Genomic DNA, 22329 nt, shown 5'->3' with positions numbered 1-22329 from the left:
AGGCAGAGGAACCAGAGATCAAATTGCCAACATCTGCTGGATGATCAAAAAAGCAACAGAGTTACAGAAAAACATCTATTTCTGCTTTATTGCCTGTGCCAAAGCCTTTGACTGTATGGATCACAATAAACTGTGGAACATTCTGAAAGAGATGGGAATACCAGACCATCTGACCTGCCTCTTGAGAAACCTATATGCAGGTCAGGAAGCAACAGTTAGAACTGGACATGGAACAGCAGACTGGTTACAAATAGGAAAAGGAGTACATCAAGGCTGTATATTGTTACCTTGCTTATTTAACTTCTATGCAGAGTACATCATGAGAAATGCTGGGCTGGAGAAAGCACAAGCTAGAATCAAGATTCCCAGGAGAAATATCAATAACCTCAGATATGCAGATGACACCATCCTTATGACAGAAAGTGAAGAAGAACTAAAGAGCCTCTTGATGAAAGTAAAGGAGGAGAGTGAAAAAGTTGGCTTAAAGCTCAACATTCAGAAAACTAAGATCATGGCATCCAGTCCCATCACTTCATGGCAAATAGATGGGGAAACAGTGGCTGACTTTATTTTGGGGGCTCCAAAATCACTGCAGATGGTGACTGCAGCCATGAAATTAAAAGATGCTTACTCCTTGGAAGATGACCAACCTAGATAGTATATTAAAAAGCTGAGACATTACTTTGTCAACAAAGGTCCATCTAGTCAAGGCTATGGTTCTTCCAGTAGTCATGTATGGATGTAAGAGTTGGACTATAAAGAAAGCTGAGAGCCAAAGAATTGATGCTTTTGAACTGTGGTATTGGAAAAGACTTTTGAGAGTTCCTTGCACTGCAAGGAGATCCAACCAGTCCATCCTAAAGGAAATCAGTCCTGAATATTCATTGGAAGGAATGATGTTGAAGCTGAAACTCCAATACTTTGGCCACCTGATGTGAAGAGCTGACTCATTTGAAAAGACCTTGATGCTGGGAAAGATTGAGGGCAGGAGGAGAAGGGGACGACAGAGGATGAGATGGTTGGATGGCATCACCAACTCAATGGACATGAGTTTGGGTAAACTCAGGGAGTTGGTGATGGACACGGAGGCCTGGCGTGCTACAGTCCATGGGGTCGCAAAGAGTCGGACAAGACTGAGCAACTGAACTGAACTGAAAGATAATAAGATAACCTGACTGAGTCTTGAAAAACCTGCTTTGCATCAAGAATCCCACCAATCCCTTTCACCAAACAAGTGTGTAACTTCTCCTGAACAGCTCTGTAGCCCAAATATGATATAGAGAATATAGAAGATTACACAAATAGTCAAAATTCTGCAGAATAGGTGCTGTGGAAGGGAAATGGAGGTCTTCAGAAGAGAAATGATGATATAAAGTTAAGAGCAGACTAGAAGGGTTCACAGATGTATTATACATAATAGCCAAAAAGTGGAAACAACCCGAATGTCAATCAATGGATGAAAAGATAAATATGGTACATCCATACAACGGCATATTATTCAGCCAGTAAAAAGGAAATACTAAAGATGCTACAACATAGACAGATGAACTTTTAAAACATGTTAAGTGAAAGGAGCCAGCCACAAAAGGTCAAATATTGCATGATTCCATTTATATGAAATGTACAAGAATAGGCAAATCCATAGAGACAGAATGTTAATTAGTGGTTGCCAGAGTATACAGGGAGAGGGAAATTGGAAGTGATTGCTAATGTGTATAGAGTTTCTTATTAGGGTAAGAAAAACGTTCTGAAATTAAGTAGTGGCAATAGTTGTACACACTGTGAATATACTAAAAAACACTGAGTTGCAAACTTTAAAATGGTAGATTTTATATTAGGTGAATTTAATCTTAATTAAAAAATTATTTTTAAAAAAGTACCCTGAATAAAAAAGAGCTCTGGAAGTGAACAGACTTAAAAGACTAGAGATCTAGATAAACCTGAAAAACAGAAGCAGGAGGAGTCCAAGATGAGAACTGCAAAGACCAGAGACTCCCATCAGAAAGTAAGGTATCAAAGATTATTCCAGTTTCAGAGATTACAACTTTGAGCATCTGGCCAGTGAAACAGGTACCAGAATTAAAATAAGGTCACTATCACAGGAGCTGGAGAGAAAATGAATGTGTCATATAGCTGAATCAAATATATACTATAGTTATTCGGGAGAAGGAATGACTTGGAGACAGATAAATACTTTGCCAAGAGAATCCCAGGAATGGCGGAGACTGGTGGGCTGCCATCTATGGGGTCGCACAGAGTCAGACACGACTGAAGCGATGCAGCAGCAGCAGCTGTCAAAAGTTTTTATTAGATAACAGTGAAGATAGCTGTAACTATATCACATAACATAACCTACAAAGAGGGAAGGTTTTTACCTAACTGTAAAATGAGGGGATTTTTCCCGTTAAAGACAATCTGTCTTCAAGACAGACCAAAGTCTGTTGAAGAGACATCAGCAACATTAACATTCATTTAGGACTTACCATATGCCAAAGCATTTAACATGTATTAACACATCTTATTCACATAATAACCCTATGAGATAAGATACTCTTATTTTCCCCATTTTGGAGATGAAGAAACTCAGACATAGGAAGGTTTAGGAACTTGCCCAAGGCCCATATGGCTCAGTGAGTGGTAAAGCCTGACTCATATATGGGCAGCGTCGCTCCAGGCTTTGTGCTCTTTCCTACTAGACTATGTTATAAACCAAATATTATAATAATATTATAATAATTTCAGTGGAAGTATAATTTTAAAATGGAAGAAATGTAAAAATGCAAAAAATAATGTAATACCTGAAAAAAAAAAACACCTAAGTTTGATAGTACTTGAGCTATAATTTAAAGGGTATCTACTTTAAAAGAAGCAAGCCATTTCAATGAGAAGATTAAACATATATGGAAATTATACCTAGATGGAAACTATGATGCTCTATTATGTTGCCAATGCCAGAATACCAGGCAAAATGGATAAATAATTGGACCTAGTCAAATAATGTCATTCATTCATGGAGTATTACTCATTAGAAAGAGTATAACTACCAATCGCATATATTTACAAGCAAAACAAATATAAGCTAAGTCAGCAAACTCGTTAAACCTGTCACTGCCATTATTTGCAATATTACAGGTACAACTTGCCCTGAACAAAGTTATGAAATCACTAAACTAGCCTTAGATAATCCTGTCCCTTCACTAATGTCACCACCTTCAATAACAACCAGTTCTTGCTCCTTACAGGCCTCTTCTCTAATTGTACCTCCTCATAATTCTAGAGTAAAAATGACCAATGACAGCTTAAGAATTTGGGTAAGGGACATTATATAAGGGATTAAGATCTTAAAGAAGAGAAATATATTTTAAAAAGTGTCAAAGTTTCCATGATGTCCTTACTGGCCCAACTCTGTTGATGTTGTTTAGTCGCTCAACTATGTCTGATTCTTTTGCAACTCCATGAACTATAACCCACCAGGTTCCTCTGTTCATGGGATTTCCCGGGCAAGGATACTGAAGTAGGTTGCCATTTTCTTCTCCAGGGGATCTTCCCAACCCAGGGGTTGAACCAGCACCTCCTGCTTGGCAGGCAGATTCTTTACCACTGAGCCACCTGGAAAGCCCTAATACAGACTCTAGAAAGGGTTTAGAGTTCTTAGTACTGAACAGCAATACTTTGACAGCTTGCTTTAGATTTGGATTTTTTGGTTTAAGATTCTACCAGTCTCTCAACCCCAAACAAATGATATAAAGGGGTGAAAACAAAAGACAGCTGCTCATAAAAGCAAAATCATTAACAAAAAAACTGTAAGAGGAGTCTGTTTAGATACTTTAAATTCTGAGGTCCCCCTGACACACAGTGTTTTGTTTGATTTAGATGCAAATCTACACAGAGAAAATGGATACCCTTATTGTACTACTCTGTGATTCTTTTAAAAAAAAAGAAAGAAAGAAACTTTATCCTTCTATATATTCTCTCATACATCTACCAGAAAATCAAAGCTACATCTTCTGCTATCTACCTTAAGAGTTTAAAAACTGTGTTTCATAGAGTCCTTAAAAATAAATGTTATACATCAGGGTAAAATAATAATAATGATGACAACAATGACAATGATCCCATACACATAATATCAAATAGAAAATAACATTTCTGAAAATAATATCTTTACCAAAAATTCTAACATTTGTTTTTAAAAACACTTGCCTGGAAGTTGGCTAGGGTTCCTCGGAAAACTTTCAAGTAGTACGTGCCCCTCAACACAGACCCAGGAGTACAGTGATGCCCAAGAAGAGTGCTGAACTAAAAATAAAGCAGATGGGATTCTAACCCTGCCTCTGCCTTTTCTAGCTCTGGGATTTGAACCAACTCCTCTTTACTTTCGGGGCTTTGCTACTGTCATCTAGAAAATGGAAATAATGCACTTGCCCCACCTGCCTCACAGGACTATTGTAAAAATCCCAAACATACTATATATCAAAGTACTTTGAAAATTACAGAGTACTGCACAAAAATAATTTATTACTAAACATTTTCTGAAATTATTTTGTCTTACATATATAACTAATAGCTACTGCTTTATATATTTTCTATACTATTTACATTATATATACATATTTCATGATTTCAAAACATTTGAAAATCTTCAGTCTAATTAATATATCTTCAGTTCAGTTCAGTCGCTCAGTCGTGTCCGACTCTTTGCGACCCCATGAATCACAGCACGCCAGGCCTCCCTGTCCATCACCAACTCCCGGAGTTCACTCAGACTCATGTCTATAGAGTCAGTGATACCATCCAGCCATCTCATTCTCTGTCGTCCCCTTCTCCTCCCGCCCCCAATCCTTTCCAGCATCAGTCTTTTCCAGTGAGTCAACTCGTCGCATGAGGTGGCCAAAGTATTGGAGTTTCAGCTTACATCACTGTTATTCAAAGTGCAGTCTATTCAACAGCATGGTGTCACCTAAAATCTGGCTAGACAAACAGAATCTCAGATACCAAGACATACTGAATCTGGGTGTGTACTTTCACAAGAACCCCCACATGTTCCTATGCACAGTAACACTTGATAAGCACTGCTTTCCAAAACAATTCCATTTACAATAATAAGTAAATAAACAGAAAATTATCTTCAGAAAAGGTATTTCAAATAAACACATTTAGTCTCCAGAAATTTTAACAATCAACAACAGTTACTTAAAATCAGAAGCCATGTTTTATTCATTCTTATATTTCTGTTATACAACAGATAACATTTCTGAGATGGAGACCAAAAAAAAAAAAAAGAGAGAGAGATTATCAATAATTAACACAGAAGATAGGAATCAATGTACATTTACCCTTGCATAGACTATGACAATTTAATATCAATTATTAAATAAATACATATTCAGTACTTCTGGCATTAACTTTAAAAAATGGAATGAGTATTAAAATTTTTATGTTTGAACACAGCCAAACCCAAATATACAATCAAGAATGGTTAGGTTATGTATGCTATCCATTAAGCAACAAAAAGATACTGCAATCTTTTTGATGGAGAAGGAAACAAACTTCCAACAGTATAAAAGATGTCTAGTCAGACAGGGTTCAAATTCTTGCTCTGGCAGTTAGATTAAATTTTCAACCAACTACTTAACATCTCTAGCCTCAACTTCTGTATGTGTAAAATCAGGATAATATTAGCATTTACCTTCATGAATATAAAAGAAATCATGTGACCCATCTGGCATTGTAGGCACAAATCAGTATGCAAAATAATAACCACTGTTTTAAAAAGTTAAAGTAAAATTTACCTTATCAAGTTTCAGTTCCAATTCTGCCACATCTCCTTCCACTTCTTCCAAAGCAGCCCTAGAAAAATTAAACAAAAATAAGTTACTTTGTGTTTAAATGTGTACTTTACTCTTGAAAAGTAACTCCAAGTGAAAAAACAGGTATGAATGCTTAAAAACTACACTTCATGTAAAGTATTAATTCCCTTAGAACAAAGTATGAATATTTCATAATCTGTGTTACAACAGACGATAAGATTATTGTTTAAGGTAATGAGAGAACACAGGCTAATTTACTCAAAGTATTCATACTCTTCAAATTAATAACACTAGTTAGAACTATTTAGCATTAGTTTAGTTCAGTTCAGTTCAGTCGCTCAGTCGTGTCCGACTCTCCGTGACCCCATGAATCACAGCACGCCAGGCCTCCCTGTCCATCACCAACTCCCGGAGTTCACTCAAACTCATGTCCACAGAGGCGGTGATGCCATCCAGCCATCTCATTCTCCGTCGTCCCCTTCTCCTCCCGCCCCCAACCTTTCCCAGCATCAGAGTCTTTTCCAGAGAGTCAACTCGTCGCATGAGGTGGCCAAAGTACTGCAGTTTCAGCTTTAGCATCAGTCCCTCCAATGAACATCCAGGATTGATCTCCTTTACAATGGACTGGTTGGATCTCCTTGCAGTATAAGGGACTCTCAAGAGTCTTCTCCAACACCACAGTTCAAAAGCATCGATTCTTCGGCGATCAGCCTTCTTCACAGTCCAACTCTCACATCCATACATGACCACGGGAAAAACCATTGCCTTGACTAGACGGACCTTTGTTGGCAAAGTAATGTCTCTGCTTTTTAATAAACTATCAAGGTTGGTCATAACATTTAGCATTAGGTTTTTCAAAAAACAAGCAAAAAATTTTAAAAGTTGAGCCTTACAAAACTTGTATTCAACAAAGCACATGTAATCAAACAGCAAAGCATCACTGGCAATCAAAAATAAAGGCTTTTACTTTTAGAAATAGTCCAGAAAGATATTTATTACCCTTACTTAATACACCAATGTATTTTTAAAGAAATCAGCAGATTCTTTTCCCCTAGGAATGACAAAATTCTAACGCTAAAGTCAGTCAGTCAGTCAGTCAGTTCAGTCGCTCAGTCGTGTCCGACTCTCCGCGACCCCATGAATCACAGCACGCCAGGCCTCCCTGTCCATCACCAACTCCCGGAGTACACTCAAACTCATGTCCACAGAGTCGGTGATGCCATCCAGCCATCTCATTCTCCGTCGTCCCCTTCTCCTCCCGCCCCCAACCTTTCCCAGCATCAGAGTCTTTTCCAGTGTAGTACTTGATATATGCTGTAGGGCAACATTTCCAAAACTGGAAATTAAGGGGTGAAGAAAAGCAGCAACTAAAACTTTTTAAGGATAGCAAGATTTTACAGTTAAGATTTTGTATACTTCAGAAGGTGACAGAGGATGAGATGGTTGGACGGCATCATCAACTCAACTGGACCTGAGTCTGAGCAAGCTCTAGGAAATGGGGAAGGATGGACATCTGGCGTGCTGTGGTCCATGGGGTCACAAAGAGTCAGACACAAATCAGTGACTGAACAACAACACTGGAGAGTAAAAACATGTTCTTCATCCACTTTAAGCTATCGGTTTAGTTTTCAGACAACTACTCGATTAACTAGCAACTTCACAATATCTGTTTTTTCATTTACCAAAATTGGTTTCAAATGGATAACAGTGGGGGAGTAGCCACCCAAAACCCCATTTTGAACTCTGGGCAAGAATTCTCAGTGTTAAGAGAAAAATAGCTAAGATAAAAGCTCTACTCCCAAAAGTACCCACTTAACCTCTGTGTGACCTCTTGAATGACCATTATTATCAGCTTGTGGTTCTACTTCTCTTCATACATGCTCAGTTGCTAGTCATGTCCGACTCTTTGCAACCCCATGGACTGTAGCCCACCAGGTTCCTGTGTCCATGGGATTCCCCCGGCAAGAATACTGGAGTGGGTTGTCATTCCCTTCTCCAGCTAATCTTCCTGACCCAGGGAGGGAACCATGTCTCTTAACATCTCCTGCACTGATAGGAAAATTCTTCACCACTGAGCCACCTGGGACGTCTTTCTAATTCTCTACCTGGCAACATTTATTGAAAAAGTTTTTAACTGCCAAAATAAGAAAATTATGTAACTATAAATTACTCAGGAAAGAAATGCCAATTCTATAAAATGAAATACCCTAGCATACAGTTTGAGAAAACAAAAGGCGCTATACTTCCACAGCACAGAAAAAGAAATGCTTCTCTCTTAAACTAAAAGTTCGTCATTTTCTGCAGCAGTTATTCTAATGACACGTTGTTCCCTTAGCCTAGATAACATTTCCCCTTCACATTAATTCTCATCTCTTCACAAAATAAAGCATATTAGTTCAAGGATATCTATTTTTTGTAAACAGGTTGAAAACCTACATGCCCAGCAATAAGAAATAATGTAAATAAATGGTGGGATCCCATCTCATCACCGAGGTAGAAGGTTTTGAAATGAGACTGATCTGTATCTACTGACATGGAAACATGTACATTACAGAATATCACAAGGGAGGAAAGGCAATTTACAAAATTATATATAGCGTGAGTCCAATTTCTTTGGGGGGAGGCCTACTAGTATATGCAAAAGAAAAAAATCTGGAAGCATATTTACAAGTCTGCTAACTATAACTCAAGAATGGGGATCGAAGAGCAGAAAGTGAAAAGAGGGATTTATACTTTTTATGCTTACACTTCAAGACTGCTTTAGCATTTTCAATGATTTTAGATAGCATTTTAAAGTTAATAAAGGGGGAAGCTCCGACTTCACCTCCCCAGGAGGCATGTCCTCTTGGTATCTCTACCTCTGTCTACTTCTCTCACTAGTCTGAGCTCCCAGTAGCAGTACAGACACTCGAAATGTCTGCTGAGTCAAAAAAGAAACTCCACAATTAATATTGTCAGAAACTTTCTTCATTTACACTTTTTTTTTTGCCTCACCATATGGCTTGCAGGATCTTTAGTTCCCTAACCAAGGTTTGAACCCAGGCCCCTAGCAGTGGAAGCATGAGGGCCTAACCACTGGACCACAAATGTATTCTCTCTCCATTTATACTTTTAGCCTTCATTTATTTTAGCTTGACTCAATCAACAACTTTAAGAAAATTAACTAAAATAATCAGCTTTAAGATTTGATTTTATCACTGGTTTCTACTAAACATACAGTTTGATAGAAACTTCATGTACATTCCTCCATTTTATTTTATTGTAGAGTTCTATGAATTTATTTGTGAAACACTTTTAAACACCCTTCTTTAAAGAGGTAAAAGTTATGTACTAAAGTAAGAGAGAAAATGTATTTTGCCTATCATTTCAGAATAAAGTCCTTCGTAATCACATATTCAAAGAATAAAAGATTATCATGGAGGTTTCTTCAACATTTCACCTTCTCTAAGAAAAAATCTCTGTCCTTGGTTATTTAAGATGTGTTTGTGAAAACTTGTAACAATAAGTAAATAGTCAGTGTCAAAGGCAGCCTGATAAGTTGCTGTATATTCTTACTATAAAAAAGTAAAATATATGGAAAGAACATGGTCTGGGTTCATATTCTGTCCTACCACTCATATTTAAGGCTAAGATATTTTATCTGTTTTTTTAATCTGTAAACTGAGTAAAGAAATACCTATTTAAAATAAAGGTTAAGTAAAGGTTAAAGGAGGGACTGTCCATATCACTGGCCACAGTACATATGTCATCACAAAAAACCTCAATCCATAAGAACTTCCTTCTCTGTTTTCCCTTTCCTGAATTGTGAGGTGAATTTTACCTTCCTATTACTTCTACTCATAATGCAAGAGAATCATTCTGGAACACATCTTTACTATACAAATGAATAAGTAAAACAATCTACACAACAATCCTTCAAATAGTGAAAGGCAGACATTATTCCTTTTCAACTCTCTCAAATACTTATTGAGCATATGAAAGTGAAAGTGAAAGCCACTCAGTCGTGTCCAGCTCTTTGGGACCCCTGGAGTTACAGTCCATGGAATTCTCCAGGCCAGAATACTGGAGTGAGTAGCCTTTCCCTTCTCCAGGGGATCTTCCCAACCCAGGGATCGAACCCAGGTCTTCCACACTGCAGGCAGATTCTTTACCAGCTGAGCCACAAGGGAAGCCCAAGAATACTGGAGTGGGTAGCCTATCCCTTCTCCAGTAGATCTCCCTTACCCAGGAATCGAACCCGGGTCTCCTGTATTGCAGGTAGATGGATTCTTTACCAACTGAGCTATCAGTGAAGCCCTTATTGAGCATATAATTTTTGTAAAATGTGCAAGGCATTAAAGGGAACACATTACTGAACCTATCCTCCATAGCTTAAATGTAACAAAATTTATTAAATTTTTAAAGTTACACACACATTAACAATGAAAGAAAACACACGATTAAGTAGCAAAACAAGAAACACGTAAAATAATGGTAAAAGACGGTAAAATAAAGGGCAAAAAAACAGAAGGCAATCAGGAGAGTCTGACTGGATTATAACCACAGGATTATTACGAGGGGGTCAGCAAATGACAGACTATCAGACAATGTGGCCCTTAACCTACCGTCACGCAAACAGTAAGCTAAAAATTTTTGCATTTTTAAATGGTTGAAAAACACAAAAGCAATATTTAATGACATGAAAATCATATTCCAGGGTGCATAAATAAAGTTTTATGGAAACACAGTCAAGCTCATCCACTGACACATTGCCTACCTAAGCTTTCACATCCTACTGGCAGAGCTGAACAGCAGGAGAGAGAACGTACGGTCTAAAAAGCTTACAATATTTACGACTACCTGAACCTTTGTGGAGAATTTACTGACTCCTCACTAAATATCAAATGCAGCAACATGTATAAAAATGCTTTCTAATATACGAATGACATCAGTTCAGTTCAGTCGCTCAGCTGTGTCCCACTCTTTGTGACCCCATGAACTGCAGCAGGCCAGGCCTCCCTGTCCATCACCAACTCCCGGAGCTTGCTCAAACTCATGTCCATCACATCGGCAATGCCATCCAACCATCTATCTCATCCTCTGTCGTCCCCTTCTCCTCCAGCCTTCAACCTTTCCCAGCATCAGGGACTTTTCCAATGTTTTCATCAGATGACTAAAATACTGGAGCTTCAGCTTCAGCTCTTTCAACAAGTAATTCAGGGTTGATATCTCAATCTTTTCAAGAAAATTAAAGATATCAAGGGAACATTTCATGCAAAGATGGGCTCGATAAAGGACAGAAATGGTAGGGACCTAACAGAAGCAGAAGATATTAAGAAGAGGTGGCAAGAATACACAGAAGAACTGTGCAAAAAAGATCTTCACAACGAAGATAATCACGATGGCGTGATCACTCACCTGGAACCAGACATCTTGGAATGTGAAGTCAAGTGGGCCTTAGAGAGCATCACTACTAACAAAGCTAGTGGAGGTGATGGAATTCCAATTGAGCTATTGCAAAACCTGAAAGATGATACTGTGAAAGTGCTGCACTCAATATGCCAGCAAATTTGGAAAACTCAGCAGTGGCCACAGGACTGGAAAAGGTCAGTCTTCATTCCAATCCCAAAGAAAGGCAATGCCAAAGAATGCTCAAACTACCGCACAATTGCACTCATCTCACACGCTAGTAAAGTCATGCTCAAAATTCTTCAAGCTAGGCTTCAGCAATATGTGAATCATGAACTTCCAGATGTTCAAGCAGGTTTTAGAAAAGGCAGAGGCACCAGAGATCAAATTGCCAACATCCGCTGGATCATGGAGAAAGCAAGAGAGTTCCAGAAAAACATCTATTTCTGCTTCATTGACTATGCCAAAGCCTTTGACTGTGCAGATCACAAGAAACTGTGGAAAATTCTGAAAGAGATGGGAATCCCAGACCACCTGACCTGCCTCTTGAGAAACCTGTACGCAGGTCAGGAAACAACAGTCAGAACTGGACATGGAACAACAGACTGGTTCCAAAAAGGAAAAGGAGTACGTTAAGGTTGTATATTGACACCCTGCTTATTTAACTTCTATGCAGAGTACATCATGAGGAACGCTGGGCTGGAAGAAGCACAAGCTGGAATCAAGATTGCTGGGAGAAATATCAATATGCAGATGACACCACTCTTATGACAGAAAGTGAAGAGGAACTCAAAGGCCTCTTGATGAAAGTGAAAGGGGAGAGTGAAAAGGTTGGCTTGAAGCTCAACATTCAGAAAACAAAGATCATGGCATCTGGTCCCACCACTTCATGGGAAATAGATGGGAAAACAGTGGAAACAGTGTCAGACTTTATTTTTTTGGGCTCCAAAATCACTGCAGATGCTGTTTGCAGCCATGAAATTAAAAGATGCTTACTCCTTGGAAGGAAAGTTATGACCAGCCTAGATAGCATATTAAAAAGCAGAGACATTACTTTGCCAACAAAGGTCCGTCTAGTCAAGGCTATGGTTTTTCCCGTGGTCATGTATGGATGTCAGAGTTGGACTGTGAAGAAAGCTGAGCGCCGAAGAATTGATGCTTTTGAACTGTGGTGCTGGAGAAGACTCTTGAGAGTCCCTTGGACTGCAAGGAAATCCAACCAGTCCATTCTAAAGGAGATCAATCCTGGGTGTTCATTGGAAGGACTGATGCTAAAGCTGAAACTCCAGTACTTTGGCCACCTCATGCGACGAGTTGACTCACTGGAAAAGACTCTGATGCTGGAAGGGATTGGGGGTGGGAGGAGACGGGGACGGCAGAGAATGAGATGGCTGGATGGCATCACCGACTCGATGGATATGAGTTTGAGTGAACTCCGGGAGTTGGTGATGGACAGGGAGGCCTGGCGTGCTGTGGTTCATGGGGTCGCAAAGAGTCGGACACAACTAAGTGACTGAACTGAACTGAAGATTAACTTTGATCTCCTTGTCAATCTTATCAAGCAAGGTTTGACCTTTGATCTCCTTGTCAAGCTTATCAAGCAAGGTTTGCTCTTTGATCTCCTTATCAATCTTAACAACCTTGTCAAGCAAGGTTTGATCTCCTTGCTGTCCAAGGGACTTTCAGGAGTCTTCTCCTGAACCACAGTTCAAAGGCATAAATTATTTGACACTCTGCCTTTCTTATAGTCCAGCTCTCACAACCACACATGACCACTGGGAAGACCATACCCTTGACTATACAGACCTTCAATGGCATAGTAATGTCTCTGCTTTTCAACATACTGTCTAGGTTTGTCATAGCTTTCCTGACAAGAAGCAATCGTCTTCTGATTTCATGGCTGCAGTCACCATCCACAGTTATTTTAGAGCTCAAGAAGAGGAAATCTGTCACTGCTTCCACCTTTTCCCCTTCTATTTGCCATGAAGTAATGGGGCTGGATTCCATGATCTTAGTTTTTTTAATATTTAGTTTTAAGCTGGCTCTTTCACTCTCCTCCTTTACCCTCATCAAGAGGCTCTTTAGTTCCTCTTTGCTTTCTGTCATTGGAGTGGTGCCAAACACATATCTGTGGTTATTGATGTTTCTTCCACCTATCTTGATTCCAGCTTGTAACTCATCCAGTCCAGGATTTCTCATTATGTGCTCAGTGTATAGGTAAAACAAACAGGGTGACAGCAGACAGTCCTGTCATACTCCTTTCTTAATCTTCAACCAATCAGTTGCTCCATAGGGGTTCTAACTGTTGCTTGACTCACATACAGGTTTCTCAGGAGACAGGTAAGATGATATGGTATTTCCATCTCTTAAGAGCTTTCCACAGTTTAATAATGATCCACACAGTCAAAGGCTTTAGCACAGCTGATGAAACAGAGGGAGATGTTTTTCTGGACTTCCCTTGCATTCTCTATGATCCAGCAAATGTTAGCAATTTGATCTCTGGTTCCTCTGCCTTTTCTAAACCCAACATGGACATCTGGAAGTTCTCAGTTCACATAATGCTGAAGCCCAGCATGTAAGATTCGAAACACCTTACTAGTTTGGGAGATGAATGCAATTATCTGATTGTTAGAACATTCTTCAGTACTACCCTTCTTGGGAACTGGAATGAGGATTGACCTTTTCCAGCCCTGTGGCCACTACTGGGTCTCCCATATTTGCTGACATACTGAATGCAACATTTTGATGTCATCATCCGTTAGGATTTTTAATAGCTCTGTACAGCAAAGTAATTCAGTTATATATATTCTTTTTCCTTAATGGTTTATAACAGGTTATAGACTTCCCTGGTATCTCAGACAGTAAAGAATCTGCCTGCAACGAAGAAGACCCAGATACAATAACTGGGTTGGGAAGATTCCTTGGAGAAGGAAATGGCAATCCACTCAGGCATTCTTGCCCAAGAAATCCCACAGACAGAGGAGCCTGGCGGGCCACAGTCGATGGGGGACAGAAAGAGTCAGAAAAGACTGAGTAACTAACATTTTGAATTCATAACAGGATATTGAATATAGTTTCTATGCTCTACAGTGGGCTTCCCTGGTGGCTCAGATGGTAAAGAATCTGCCTGCAATGCAGGAGACCCAAGGTCAGTCCCTGCTCAGGAAGACCCCTTGGAGAATGGAATGGCCACCCACTCCAGTATTCCAGCCTGAAGAATTACATGAAGAAAAGGAGGCTGGCAGGCTACAGTCCATAGGGTTGCAAAGAGTCAAGCACGACTGGGCAATAAACATACATACATATGCTATACAGTGGGACGTTGCTGTTCGAATCACTTTATTTTTAATAATAATTTCATTCTTTTATCTATTGATGTGTCACAGTATTTTATGATCAACTCACAAAAGAGTTAACTAAAAATAAAAACATAAAACTAGAATGGGAAAAAATACAGCAGCAAGTATTAACACTGAGAGATTTCTAGTCACATGGTGATCACTTTGGGCTGTGAATTAAATAAAGCTCTATGAAAAGCACAGAAATAGAACTCTCCCACCCAGATAATTGCACATCTCTGATGTAGAAATAAACTTTTTTTGTTTTTGTTTGTTTGCTTTTTATTGAAGTACAGCTGATTTACAATAAACTTTTTAAACCAGTTTTTATGAGTTTATCCATAAAAATAACTAAATAGTATGTGTGACATGAGTATTGCATTTTCTTTAAGAAAGAAAATTATTTGAAAGAAACAGGAAGAGTAATAAAAAAAATTACCCATCCATTTGAGATCGTTTAAAAAAAAAAACAAAAACACTTCCATTTCAGCTTTGGCAATACGCTTAAAAGGAAATTTATAATCTGAGATTAGGTCACATGATGATGCAACCTAAAATGCAACTATGGGTGTTCAAGATCACTTGTTAAGCACATAAATAGCCTCAAAGCATTAAACATGAATTTGAGGCTCTGTCATACTTCAGTTCAGTTCAGTTCAGTCACTCAGTAGTGTCCAACTCTCCACGACCCCTTGAATCACAGCACGCCAGACCTCCCTGTCCATCACCAACTCCCGGAGTTCACTCAAACTCATGTCCACAGAGTCGGTGATGCCATCCAGCCATCTCATTCTCCATCGTCCCCTTCTCCTCCCACCCTCAACCTTTCCCAGCATCAGAATCTTTTCCAGTGAGTCAACTCGTCGCATGAGGTGGCCAAAGTATTGCAGTTTCAGCTTTAGCATCAGTCCTTCCAATGAACACCCAGGATTGATCTCCTTTAGAATGGACTGGTTGAATCTCGTTGCAGTCCAAGGGACTCTCAAGAGTCTTCTCCAGCACCACAGTTCAAAAGCATCAATTCTTCGGCGATCAGTTTTCTTCACAGTCCAACTCTCACATCCATACATGACCACAGGAAAAACCATAGCCTTGACTAGACGGACCTTGATTGGCAAAGTAATGTCTCTGCTTTTTAATATATTATCAAGGTTGGTCATAACTTTCCTTCCAAGGAGTAAGCATCTTTTAATTTCATGGCTGCAATCAGCATCTGCAGTGATTTTGGAGCCCCCCAAAATAAAGTCTGACACTGTTTCCACTGTTTTTCCATCTATTTCCCATGAGGTGATGGGGCCAGATACCATGATCTTTGTTTTCTGAATGCTGAGCTTCAAGCCAACCTTTTCACTCTCCTCTTTCACTTTCATCAAGAGGCTTTTGAGTTCCTCTTCACTTTCTACCATAAGGGTAGTGTCATTTGCATATCTGAGGTTATTGATATTTCTCCCAGCAATCTTGATTCCAGCTTGTGCTTCTTCCAGCCCAGCGTTCCTCATGATGTACTCTGCATAGAAGTTAAATAAGCAAGGTGACAATATACAGCCTTGACGCACTCCTTTTCCTTTTTGGAACCAGTCTGTTGTTCCATGTCCAGTTCTGACTGTTGCTTCCTGACCTGCATACAGGTTTCTCAAGAGGCAGGTCAGGTGGTCTGGGATTCCCATCTCTTTCAGAATTTTCCACAGTTTCTTGTGATCCACACAGTCAAAGGCTTTGGCATAGTCAATGAAGCAGAAATAGATGCTCTTCTGGAACTCTCTTGCTTTCTCCATGATCCAGCGGATGTTGGCAATTTGACCTCTGGTGCCTCTGCCTTTTCTAAAACCTGCTTGAACATCTGGGAGTTCACGGTTCACATATTGCTGAAGCCTGGCTTGGAGAATTTTGAGCATGACTTTACTAGCGTGTGAGATGAGTGCAATTGTGCGGTAGTTTGAGCATTCTTTGGAATTCCCTTTCTTTGGGATTAGAATGAAGACTGACTTTTTCCAGTCCTGTGGCCACTGCTGAGTTTTCCAAATTTGCTGGCATATTGAGTGCAGCACTTTCACAGCATCATCTTTCAGGTTTTGCAATAGCTCAACTGGAATTCCATCACCTCCACTAGCTTTGTTATTGAGGCTCTGTCATAACTACCTCCTAAAGAATTATGAAAGAGATTCAAATAAGAAACTATAATGTATAGAATCTGAAACATCTATGTTCCCTGTTTTATATAATACATATATTTCTAAAAAGCTGCATATAAACTGAATAACCATTTACTCAAAGGAGTTGCCTATATGCCTAGCATGACCTACCATTCCCAGTCAATTCTTCTCAGCTCAACAGCTTTACTCACTGTGGGCAGTACTGGGCTATTCTTTGCAAAGCCAAGACAACGGCAGGATGACTGGATAGCTCGCTGGCCCTAGGGATAGTCCTATAGCTCAACAGATAGTAAAACTAGATTACCAAACTCTCCATATAATGAGATGGCTCCCCCTGGGTTTTTGACCAGAGAACACTTTTTAAAAGAAATCCTTCATTAGATTCTTTCGTAATGTGAATTGTTTTGTTCAATAAATTGAGTCCTTTATAATTGGGTCTCTGTAATATCTTTTCTTATTAAGAGGCACTGGAATGGAGTTTTTAAAACTGTCTGGGTTTGAATCCATATTTTACTTCTTACTACCTACATGACACTGAATAAGATCTTTGTGTACAAATTTCATCTATAAAACACAGATAATAACAATCATATTCCATAGAGATGTATGAGAATAAATTTTAAGATACATACAAAAATCTTAAAACAATTGTTAGTTATAATTATCTATGCTATTAAAGAAAATACACAGTCTCTTTTCCTTTTCATTTTATGGGGCCAAAAGGGAAAAAAGTAATAATAAGATTAAGCTATTACATATACCTAACAAGAATTTGAAGTGGTTTAAAAAGGAGCACAAGTATTTCCCTGGTGGTATAGTGGGTAAGAATCTGCCTGCCAAGTAGGGGACATGAGTTCAATCCCTGGTCTGGGAAGAGTCCACATGCCTCAGAGCAACTGAAGCCCGTGGGCCACAAAGACTGAAGTCTGCAAGCCCCTGAACCTGCACACTGTAACTACTGAGCCTGCGTGCCTCTAGCCTGTGCTCTGCAACAAGGGAAGTCACTGCAATGAGAAGCCCGTGCATCACAGCAAAGATTAGCCCCACCACCACCACAAGAGAAAGCCTACACGCAGCAACGAAGATCCAACGAAACCAAAAACTTTAAAAAATAATTTAAAAAATGAAAAGGAGAAAAAAAAAACTTACAACAGACCTATGATTAGCAGATAAAACAGCAAGTCCAAACTGCTTTAAGAGAAGTCACATCAATACTTTTTACCTCTTACAAAAACAACATATCAAATAAACACTGGAGTTTTCTCCTAACTTCTTCATAACTTCAATCTAGGCTGCACGACTATGTAATAAAATTTACTTGAAAATCCACTAGGTTTTCCAAGGTTATTAAGGTCGGTTCAATCTGACTCTTTTTGTTTCTGTTGTTCAGTTGCTAAGTTTTGTCCAACTCTCTGAGACCCCATGTTCTGAAGCACGCCAGGCTTCTCTGTCCTTCACTATCTACCAGAGTTTGCTGAAATTCATGTTCATTGAGTTGATGACATCATCCAGTCATCTCATCCTCTATCACCCCCTTCTCCTCCTGCTCAATCTTTCCCAGCATCAGGGCCCTTCCCAATGAGTCAGCTTTTCACATTAGGTGGCCAAAGTATTTGAGCTTTACCTTCAGCATCAGTCTTTCCAATGAATATCCATGGTTGATTTCCTTTAGTATTGATTCATTTGATCTCCATGCTGTCCAAGGGACTCTCAAGCGTTTTCTCCAGCACCACAATTTGAAAGCATCAGTTCTTCAGCTCTCAGACTTCTTCTTTATGGTCTGACTATCACATCTATACTTGATCACTGGAAAAAATCACAGCTTTAACTATACGGATTTTGTTGGTGATGTGGTATCTTTGCCTTTTAATACACTGTCTGAGCTTGTCATAACTTTCAACCCAAGGAGCAACCATCTTCTAAGTTCGTGGCTGCAGTCACTGTTCACAGTGATTTCAAGAAAATAAAATGTCACTGTTTCCATTGTTTCTCCATCTAATTGCCATCAAGTGATGGGACCGGATGCCATGATCTTAGCTTTTTTAATGCTGAATTTTAAGCCAGCATTTTCACTCTCCTCTGTCATTTCCATCAAGAGGCTCTTTAACTGCTCTTCATTTTCTGCCATAAGGGTGATATCATCTGCATATCTGAGGTTATTAATATTTCTCCTGGCAATCCTGATTCCAGCTTGTGCTTCATCCAGCCCGGCACTTCGCATGATGTACTCTGCGTATGTTATAAATAAGCAGGGTGACAATATTCAGCCTTGATGTACACCTTTCCCAATTTTGAACCAGTCCATTGTTTCATATCCAGTTCTAACTGTTGCTTCTTGAATTGCATACAGATTTTCAGGAGACAGGTAAGGTGGTGTGGTATTCCAATCTCTTGAAGGATTTTCCACAATTTGCTATGATCTACTGGAAAAGACTCTGATGCTGGGAAGGACTGGGGGCAGGAGGAGAAGGGGACGACAGAGAATGAGATGGCTGGATGGCATCACCGACTCTATGGACATGAGTTTGAGTGAACTCCAGGAGTCAGTGATGGACAGGAAAGCCTGGCGTGCTGTGATTCATGGGGTCGCAAAGAGTCAGACACGACTGAGCGACTGAACTGAACTGAACTGAACACAGTCAAAGGATTCAGCATAGTCAATGGAGCAGAAGTAGATATTTTTCTGAAATTCTCGTCTTTTCTATGATTCAATGGATGTTGGCAATTTGATCTCTGGCTCCTCTGCCTTTTCTAAATTCAGATTGTACATCTGGAAGTTTTCAGTTCATGTACTGCTGAAACCTAACTCAAAGAATTTTGAGCATTACCTTGCTAGTATGTGAAATGAGTACAATTGTACAGTAGTTTGAACCATTCTTTGGCATTGTCCTTCTTTGGGACTGGAATGAAAACTGACCTTTGCCAGTCCTGTGGCCATTGGTGAGTTTTCCAAATTTGCTGGCATATTGACTGCAGCACTGTCACAGCATCATCTTTTAGGATCTGGAGTAGTTCAGCTGGAATTCTATCACCTCCACTAGCTGTGTTCATAGTACTGCTTCCTAAGGCCCACCTGACTTCATACTCCAAACTCTGGAACTCTGCATGCAGTTGGGCATATAATGCCCTTTCCCCTTTGCCTTTCACATCTCTTATTTTCTCAGCTATTTGTAAGGCCTCCTCAGGCAACCATTCTGACTTGTTGCATTTCTTTTTCTTTGGGATAGTTTTTATCCCTGCTTCCTGTACAATGTTATGAATTTCCATCCACAGTTCTTCAGGCACTCTATCAAATCTAACCCCTTGAATCTATTTGTCACTTCCACTGTATAACCATAAGGGATTTGATTTAGGTCATACCTGAATGGCCTAGTGGTTTTCCCTGCTAGCCTACAGAGGAGAACCAATAACTGCAATCAATATCAGGGGGGCTGAATACATATTACACTATATATATATATATATTACATAATAATAACAAGGCCCTGAATATTTATTACACAGTAATTGTAAGCCACTGTCACATAATAGTATGTGATAAACCATAATGGAAAAGAATAGGAAAAAGAACAAACATAACTGAGTCATTTTACTGTACAGAAGAAATTAAACACAACATTAACTATACTTCAATAAAACTGAATAATAATCCACCTTTTAAAGAAAAGTCTCTGTATTTTTACAAAGTCTCAATGAAATTAAAAGGAAATTCTCCAAATTTTGTTATACTAGAAATGTTAACTGCTTCTCCACTCAGATTGGTCAACTAAGTAAACCTGGCAAGATTCCTGAGAAAGCCAATCCTGTAATGGAAAAAAGGATAATGGAGAAACAAACTAGAAATGGAAACCAAAATTTTAGTTTTTCACCAACTAACAGCAGTCTCTGGAAAGAACACTGATTCTCTCCAGACCTCAACTCTCTCATCCATTACAAGTGAAGAAAGGACTGAATCATCTTTAATAACACTTCTACATTTTAATATTTTTTTATCCTGGAAGAGTCAGTCACGACTGAGCGACTGAACTGAACTGAACTGAAGCTTTCAAAAGAAAGCCAGAACCTGGATTTGATTATCTTCTCCCAAGCAGGATTTCCTCCAGGCCCTCACTAGCCCTTTCAATAGAGTTACACAATAAAAGAAAAAAATACAAACCATGAAAACCCTCGCCAAAATTCACTCATTCCTTTCAAACACCTCCTCTATATAATATTTAAAAAAAAACAATGAATACAGATGAAAACAGTGGTGTGGTTTTTTTTTCTAAAGGGTTTTATTCAGCTCCACATCTCAGGGGGAAAAAAATTGTATCTTCTGTTCACAGATGTATCTTTCTGAGTGAGCTCCATTTTATTTCATTTTTAAAGACTGAGACACTATTCTGCCATTTCTTAGAGGAAAAAAAGAACATTTTTTTAAAAGATAGTTAAAAGAGTATGTACCTCCTCTCCTCTCAGGTTCCCCCTAGTTAATACACAGTATCCAAAGTAAAATCATTGAGCCCAGAGAAGAATGTAATTGAAAAGGTTACAACCAAGATCCAGATCCACTAGGTCCAAGTGAACGAACACCACAGTCTCAATCACTATTCAGGTTTCAGTAACCCTATCAGTCAAAGCTCATTATTAAAAAAGCAGAGCAGGGGGGTGGGGGGGTGGATAACACTCTTAAAATATTACCCAGATCAACTATACAAAGAATAAGTACAGGATCTTCTGTCCCAAGGATTCCAGATTCTCTCCTTAACAGGGGTACGATTTCAATAATCTCTTCCAGAATTTGCTCTGCATAGCAGATAGGAACCATACACAAAGTTATGTTTTTATCATGCAGTGGCAAATATTCACTATTACAGGAAACTTGTCAAAGGAAATACTAGTAATGTTTTATCTGGAAATCATTTTTTCGTCACATACATTTAAAAAAAAAAATCAATAGACAGCCATATTTCCATTTCACCCCCCAATTTCTTGCCCAGGGAGTTAGCAATATCCAAGCAGGTGCACATCCTACTCCTAACTACAGTAAGAGTTAACTTCATTCTACTGTGCCATAAAAGAAGGCAGTGTGGAAGAAGGGATGGCCCATCTATTATGCAGGGATCAATAAGTGGCATAGGACTAGATAACAGTCGCTTCCAGTTTTCACAGTAGAAGATGTAAAGCTGGAGTGAAAGCACTAGTCATCTAAAGAAAGGTAAGGTCACTTTGATGAGGGAAAAAAAAGACAATTAACGAAAAAACTACAGATCTACAGACTATAAAATATTGCCCTCAGGTGGGCCCCAAAAAATAAAAGATAAAGAAAAAAATATTTCTGTCTTGATTTCACAGCAAACTCAGGCAGGTCTGAGGTCAATAAGAAAAAAGTTTTTTTAGGTCGACTCTCTACAAAGGCAGTCCAGTCCCAAGAATTCTTATCACTGTAGCAGGCGTTGTCATAATAGGACAATAAAGTAGTTACTATTACTGTTTACAGGATTAAAATCAAATGTTCAACCAAAGCAGTGAAACCACAAAGCCTATTATATTAGTAGAGTGTCACAGGCAATTCTTTAGGGAGAAGCAGCTCTGTAAACTTCATGGTTCATAGTAGAGAGGGAGGAGCTTCCTATGAGAAAAGAATACTGAGATCGTTAT

General features: G+C 39.1%; 1 protein-coding gene across 1 annotated transcript in view; it reads right to left on the bottom strand.

The window, feature by feature from the left end:
* The window catches only part of ACAP2 (ArfGAP with coiled-coil, ankyrin repeat and PH domains 2), a 169954-nt gene that overhangs the window by 97824 nt on the left and 49801 nt on the right, over positions 1-22329 (bottom strand). Inside the window, exon 2 of the mRNA XM_055407433.2 lies at positions 5793-5850. Within this exon, the coding sequence (XP_055263408.1) occupies positions 5793-5850 (58 nt within the window). The remainder of the gene's footprint in view (positions 1-5792; positions 5851-22329) is intronic.

Source organism: Moschus berezovskii, chromosome 1, assembly GCF_049115385.1.
Source record: "Moschus berezovskii isolate FMDL1 chromosome 1, NW_MosBer_1.0, whole genome shotgun sequence".
Taxonomy (NCBI): Eukaryota; Metazoa; Chordata; class Mammalia; order Artiodactyla; family Moschidae; genus Moschus; species Moschus berezovskii.
Note: the sequence above shows the minus strand (reverse complement) of the source record. Positions and strands in the feature narration are given on the sequence as shown.